General features: G+C 37.7%; 1 protein-coding gene across 2 annotated transcripts in view; it reads right to left on the bottom strand.

Annotated features, from left to right (window-relative positions):
* Positions 1–673: 673 nt before the first annotated feature.
* FNBP1L (formin binding protein 1 like) overlaps positions 674–7333 on the bottom strand; it is a 63584-nt gene continuing 56924 nt past the window's right edge. For both annotated transcript variants that reach the window (XM_015560331.1, XM_015560332.1), the window contains 3 exons: positions 6093–6241; positions 4186–4344; positions 674–2929 (listed from right to left, as the gene is read on the bottom strand). In XM_015560331.1, coding sequence (XP_015415817.1) covers positions 2922–2929; positions 4186–4344; positions 6093–6241 — 316 coding nt within the window. In that variant the 3' untranslated portion in view covers positions 674–2921. The remainder of the gene's footprint in view (positions 2930–4185; positions 4345–6092; positions 6242–7333) is intronic.

Raw genomic sequence — 7333 nt, 5'->3', positions numbered from 1 at the left:
ACAAGTAAGATTTGGCTTCCTGATCTTAGTTCAGATAGTAAAAGCCCTTTTCATTTTGCGATTTTTGTTGTTGACACTGTTTTCCTACCGCTTTGTTTTGTATGTGTCCCTACTTCCAGCTTGGCATGGATCTCTAAATTTTGATCTCAACAATTACAATCCCTCATTGTTCAGGATCAAGTAACCACTCAGTCTCATATTTGCCCTTTTAAAAAGCTGAACCTTGTGAAATTAAGACTTCCTAAAATGACAGATATGATCCTATTTATGGCAAACAGAAGACAAAGGTGCTCTCTCTAACTGGTCAGAAATTCAAGCAGAAGCACAGGAAATGCTGAGAGCGTGTGGCACAGAGAGAGTTCTTATGGATGCGGAGGATGAGGTGGTGCATAAGGAAGGTCTGTGAACACAGCTACTGCAGCACAAAGACTTAAAATCCAAACTATTACACTCAACTCAAATCCACTGTAAAGAAATATTAACTTTTTTCCTCTAGGAAAGCTTAAGTGCAACTAAAAAGCAGAATTTCCAAAACTGCTTTGCAAAAACGCTGCTTAACACAGATGTTCGTACTTATGTAACTTATCATCTATTTTATATTATCTGGAATTTAGCACATTCAAGAACAAAGTCTTTAGTTCACACAGCAATAAGAGATAACACATTACACACCTTAACCGACCATGAAAAGATTGTTTTATTTCATGAAAATATTCTCAACAGAGAACACTATCTTAAACAAAGCACTTACCATTAAGAAATCAACATGTGCACAAAAAGAGTAAAATTTATTGAAAAATTAAAGTTTTGGGACAATTCACATGTTTAAAATTTAAGAATGATTTAAACTGTGCAAGTACAAATGTCTGTCCTATTGTAATAACCCATATACAGGTTGCACTATTCCACGTGAAGGAACTTGCCTCCTAAGGAAGCAAATCCTGCTTTTAGAAAAACAAACAGTAGCTTGAAAAGAACAGTTAGTCCTTACAAGAAAACCTTAAACTTTGCCCTCTGTGGCTGCTAGCCAAACACACATAAGCACTCAGGCTTTGTACAGAAGACAAACACAGCCAGATCACATTTCCTCCTCATTGCTACCTTTCAAATACGAATAGCACTAGGATTTAAAACTACTTTATGTAGTCTGTCAGTATTGAATAATGTCACATTATATAAATAACCCTGTAACGAGATTCAAAATCTAAACTTCATAGTTTACTAGCCTCAAAAGTAATACACTACACATCAGCTGTGTGACAGGGGCATAGTCGATCTTATGAAGACATTAACTTTCACACAATTGTCATTCAGCTTTAGTATAACTAGTATGAATCAAATAACACTGGGAACAATTATTAAAGCAGTCACACAGCTTCTAAAATATTGCTTAAAATCCAACAATACACAGACCATTTCACGTTCTCTTTCTTCCCTCAAAACAGTAAAGAATCAAATTAATGAAGCTTCCATTGGTAGAAATATTTCCCCACCCCACCCCACCCTCCTCCCTATTAAACACCACTAAGAACTTAGTTAAGATACAAGCCATTAACAGAACCACAAATGCGAGGCAGGACAACATGAGCAACAGGGCACTAATGACAATTATATTTACAAGTATAAACATACAGAAATCTCCATTTTACAAGTAAAAGTGCACATAGATCATTACAAAGTTTCACTAACTTTCATCTGGCTCAAACAAAAGCATCACTTGGAAACAGACTATGATTGTAATAATCAAATGAGAACATGGTAACCCCAAATTAAAAGACAAGGGGGGCAGAGGTCCATAAAACTTCTCATAAAAATACTGAGTAAAGTCAAATGGACTTGAACATGTCTTTAGTCTGGTGCATAAATTTGGAGATGCACCGTCAAACATGGTAGAGCTCTAAAAGCCACCTACCGAGGCTACATCGCAGCTGCAGCAGCCCTGGGAGATAAAGGAGGTCACACTGAGCGGACACATAAAGCCCTTTGTGGGATACTGTAGTGGTAGTGTTGGCAATCAACAGATTTAGGCACTCTAGTTTAAGGCAGCATTTGAATGGAAGCAGCTGACTTCTGACAACAGTCCTTTGTCTTGAGGTGGTGAGTATCTTCTGTGTTTCCTATGCCAGGATTTCGGTGCTGACTATAGATTCTTCCCAGACTGAGGTGCGGAAGATGTATCACGCTTCAAAGAGTTCTTTCAACTGGGCTGTAGGCTAGAGCATAGATGTTTTCTTTTTCTTATCATAAATACTTCAGGTTCACAAACTAGTTCTTCATAATGCCAAAACTGGAATGTTTGCAGTGGGGAAGTTATAGCAGCATACACAAACAACAGGATGAGAACATTAGTGCTGGAAATGTTTGACAATGTGATTTGCGCTACAAATGTAAAACACAACTAAGACTTGGACAAGAACAAGGGATTATAAACACATGCCTGAAAAACCTAACTTGCTCACTCTACACATGCAACAGGATGTTAAGCAAACACAGAAGTGGCGCAGGCAGACACTGACAAATGGCCATGGTTCTAACAGACAATGACTCTAAAAGTCAATTAAAACAGAGCTGGGATAGAGATGGTGCTGGTGGGACCGCCAAATGTAAGACAAATTTGACAGCTCTGCATTCTTTCTGATTTGGACATCATTAAAATAAATGGAAAAAAGGTTAGCCATTGTTAGCTTTTTTTCCTTCATGTAGATAATTGTGAAAGAGGAATTTAAGGACTTAATGATTTTTTAAAACAATGTATGGAAATGCTAATGAAGTTAGTAAAAAATAATAATGTCTGCATGCACTCATGCATCTTGCTTCTCTCATTCTCTCTCTCTGAGCCTGACAACTCTAACACCCTCCCCCCCAAAAGCAGCTGCATGTAACCTCCTTCAACATCTTGCCCATTTCCTCAGAAACCCTCTTCAGGAACCTGCAGTCCAGGAGGAAAAAGAAAAGAACAATTACTGAAGACCTTTGGTAAGACCAAAAGGGGTGTTCAGTTTAAAGTGTCCGTCCTAAATGTCCCTAAAATTATTTTATAGTCAGCTACTGAAAACACCAGAAAAATCTGTAACACAAGCAAAATTAAAGACAAGGCTTGTAGCTCCTTCTTCACTTCATTCCCAGCACAACTAGCACTGCACAATCCCTGATTGTACAGTGCTACCAACAAATGCTTGTTGAAATTAAATGGGGGAAAAAATCTAACATAATTGGTGACCCAGCTAAAATGAGGAAATGCTCTAAACTGTAGTACAGATAACCTCCTCAGCCCACTTAATCAAAAGTTTTTTTCTTTTCAACATAAAACGTGCCAGTACTTCTCCCCCAGTCAAGATTTTTCTATCTTAGCTTATTTTAAATCTATTTTCCTATTATAACTGCTAAGAAATCACTAAAGTGATATTTCCCAAAGGACATTTTCAAGATAAAAAATACAAGCATTCGATTAATTTGAAAGGGAGCTTGTACGTTCCTGAAAATTACTAGTAAGCCTGAAAATATTATTAGGTCTCAAAAGAAAGCCATTCTATTCACCTAAGAGCTAGACCAGATTGATTTATTTTGGAAGTCTCTTGATTTGCCTACAATAGATTTTGTGCTAGGTACATATTTTCTTCTTTTAGGAAACCAAAATTAATAGGGAGGAAAATGAAAATGGTTATATTCTTATTTTATCCAATTAGCCAACTATTACTTCTCTTCTTGGAGACTGTAGCTAAATTCAAACGCCTATATAAAACCACTCTTTGGGAATCAGCTTTTTATAGCTTTTCATAGCAGTTTTAATTATTTGAATTTATTGAGTTTTCTGAAGTGTGTGTGTATGTACATGTTTGGGAAGGGTGCCTTTTATCTATGGATTCCTGCCCAATAGGTCAAACACCATTCTTTATAAGGCAGAAAAACACAAATCCTTCACACAGACTTAAGCAAGACATAAAGCAAAAGGCATCAATTAAGCTCCACACCAACATCACTCACGTTAAAGCATCAACAAGAACAGTTTCTTGTGGTCATATTCACATCTTTAAGATCGAGCATTCAGCTCACATAGTGAACAATAAATCTTGGATGCCCTTTAAATTTTCTGATGTTATCCCACCCGTTGAGTGTGTTTTTGTTTTAAGTCATCATTCCTATGTCACGAAGCTGCCTGGTTAGTTTAGATGTAAGTTACTGCACCTTTACTGTTTTTCTCTAGAGTTACATCTATGTATGATGTGGGAACGTAGCCTTCTTCACCATTCTGTCTCCGAGCTCTTGTCCATCCATCACCTTTGTCCTCCTCAATAATGTATAGAACTTCACCTTCTTTCATTGCCAGAGTACCTTCATTGTGTCCTAGATGAGAGTTTTCATAGTACAAGCATAACTTAAACACAGCAATAATTTCATATAAAAGTTACAAGTAACAACACACAAAATAACATGAAACTCTACTAAATTTCAATGTGGTTAGGTCCACTGACTCTCATTAGCAACATCTCTACTTTGTAGCGATACTTTGTAGTTTACCCAACACTTTCATATACATTGTCTCATGTGAACTCCCAGGCTGGCATTAATATCACCCCCATGTAACAGATGAAGTATAAGCCGCAATGACATATGACTTGCAAGGGTCCTCTAACTGATTTCACTACTTCAACTTCTTTCCCAAACTTGAGTGGTATTGCTATCTAAAAAATCATGAGATGTGGATCAGGAAAATAGTAATAGTAGTAGTAGTAATAATAATAATAATAATAATAATAATAATAGTAATAGTAATCTGAGCTCCAAGATTAAGCTCTCCCTGAAGTCAGCTAATACAACCCTTCTTTAGCTTAAGACAGTGAGAGGGTGGAAAGAATGTAGCTTAAAGAGAGAGCAGAGAGAAAACTACACTCTGGTGATGGTAGAAGAAGAATGCTGATAGCCACAGAGCACAAACTTTCTTTAAAACCTCATCAGCCTCAGGGCTCTTTCCTCTCAACCCCCAACCCTTCCAACCTGCTTAGCAGTAACTATTTGCACAAATGAATCTTCATATAACATATGCTAAATTCCTTCTCTAGTCTCTGGATTACATTATCTTATTTAATACTAAGCAATATCTTATTTAATACTAGAGGTGCAGTGCACAAAATTCGTGCACAGGTAGGGTCCCTAGTGGCTGCCAGCGGCTGGCTGGAGTCTCCCTTCCTGGGCTGCTGGCTGGGGCCTTCCTTCGTTCTGCGCCACCCCCCTGGTGGTCAGCACACATCATAGCAAGTGATCAAACTCCTGGTCAGTCGAACTCCCAAGGGGACACTTTGCATATTCAGCTTTTATATATATAGATTTTCTTAGAATGATGAGTAACTAAAGACTTTACACAATTTTAAAACCAATAAAATTGGTGGGAAAGGGCCTTAATTCATATACCATTTTACAAAACAACTTATTTATAAAGGTGTTACTGGGCTGCTCTGTGATTTGAGGAATAGAATTTTTCAGAATCCTTTTCCCACAAGAGAGGAAAGGGTGAATAAAAGTCTGCAGGAGAGGACCACAATGACTTCCTCTCTTCACACAGTTTGTCATCCAACTCTTGCAGAGGAAAAGATGGCAAAGTCAGAAGCTACCATACTCTCTCCTTCCCTCATCTGAAAATGTGGCCTACAGAGTCAGGATATGGTGGCATTCAGATATGCCATTTGCCATGTGCTTGTCTCCCAATGTTAGCAAGTTACAAGGAAGAGCTTGAAGTGGCATCCGCCCACCTTCCACTTCCTGGGTTAGGATACATGATTGAGCTGCTTGAACTTTAATGAGTACATTAAGCATTAGTCACATCTCTGGGGGAAATTCTGTATCAACCAAAGTTGATAATTAAATAATAATCTGTATTAGTATACTGATAAATAGGTAATTTTCTTTTAATGTCATGTATGGAATGAACATCTTTGTATCTGTAATACAGTTAAACAAAAATATTCATACTAATGAACTAGGATTATAATTATCTGACAACGTACTATTTAGCTGAGGACATTAAAGTAGATAGCTCATACATGTAGACTTTAGAAACCAATTTTATCATATATAATGTATTAGAAAAATCATACCATCAAAGGGGTAAATAGCTTTGCAGTGTCCAATAGCAGGCAAAGGATCGTCATCTTCAAAGTCATCATCAAACTCATTGTGGTGACCATGCTGTTGGGGTGGCCCCCGGACTTCTTGGTTTGCATCATCAGTGTAACTTCCCTCAGGACTATAAAACATAAAATTATCTCTGATCAAGTATCACAAACATGGGAAGCTTTTATATTGTCTCAGGATCAATTCAGAGAATTAAGTATCTATGATATAGTTCCAAATTAAATCTTTATTTTCTTAAAACTGACTCTATCTATCTATTTATCTATCTATCTATCTATCTATCTATCTATCATCTATCTATCTATCTATCTCTTCTAAAACAAAATGAGTCTTTGTTGAGTTTCCTGAAATTAAAAGACTATAATATTCTAGACACATAGCATGTATTCAGTGAATACCTCTCACTATCACCAGGTCCAGAGAAAAAGTAAAGATGTATTAGATACTTGTTTTTCATCATCCTGGATTTATCACATCTCTTTTGCAAGAGGACCCTAAAATTCCTTAGGACCCACCCAGACCTGTGTTCAGTTAAAAGGTTTCAGGTGGCTTGTTCTGTCCTGACTCCAGAGGGCTCATCTTAACTCAGCACTTGTATGGCCAGAGTGACGAGCTGACAAGTAGGACTATAACCCAGTCAGATATAAGAGATGCACAGAGACTTTGCTTGGGATTGCTGAAAGAGAAGCTCCCTTTTCCACTGGACTTGAACCTGGAGAAATATGAGCCTACAGCTTTGAAAGATTACCATATGTAGCCTCAAAATGAAGCCAAGACAGTGGAAGGCAGAACTGTGAAGTGGAAAGAGCAGAGGCCTGAGGATGTATCATTTGAGCTCCAAGATTAAGCTCTCTCTGAAGTCAGCTAATAAAATCCCTCTTTAGTTTAAGCCAGTATGGGCAGAGTATTTCATTCTGTCACTAAAAACCCAAAGACTCCTAATAAAGTTCATTTGCAACTAATCATGTTACCAGGAAAGTTAGTAACTTAGAAAATAAAAAAATAAAAAACTCAGTAATCTGAGAACCAAGATGGCGGCATAGGTTAACGCCGGAGTTTGCTGCCTCGAACAACCACTTCAAAAGTGAAACTAAAAGACTGAACGCACATCACCCAGACCCACAGGAACGCTGGCTGAGTGGAAGTCCTACAACTAGGAGGAAAGAGTAACGCATACGGACACTCAGAGGAGGCGCACTTCTGA

The sequence above is a fragment of the Myotis davidii genome, unplaced genomic scaffold, assembly GCF_000327345.1.
Source record: "Myotis davidii unplaced genomic scaffold, ASM32734v1 scaffold674, whole genome shotgun sequence".
Taxonomy (NCBI): domain Eukaryota; kingdom Metazoa; phylum Chordata; class Mammalia; order Chiroptera; family Vespertilionidae; genus Myotis; species Myotis davidii.
The sequence above is the reverse complement of the archived record's forward strand: the minus strand, read 5'-3'. Positions and strand labels throughout refer to the sequence as shown.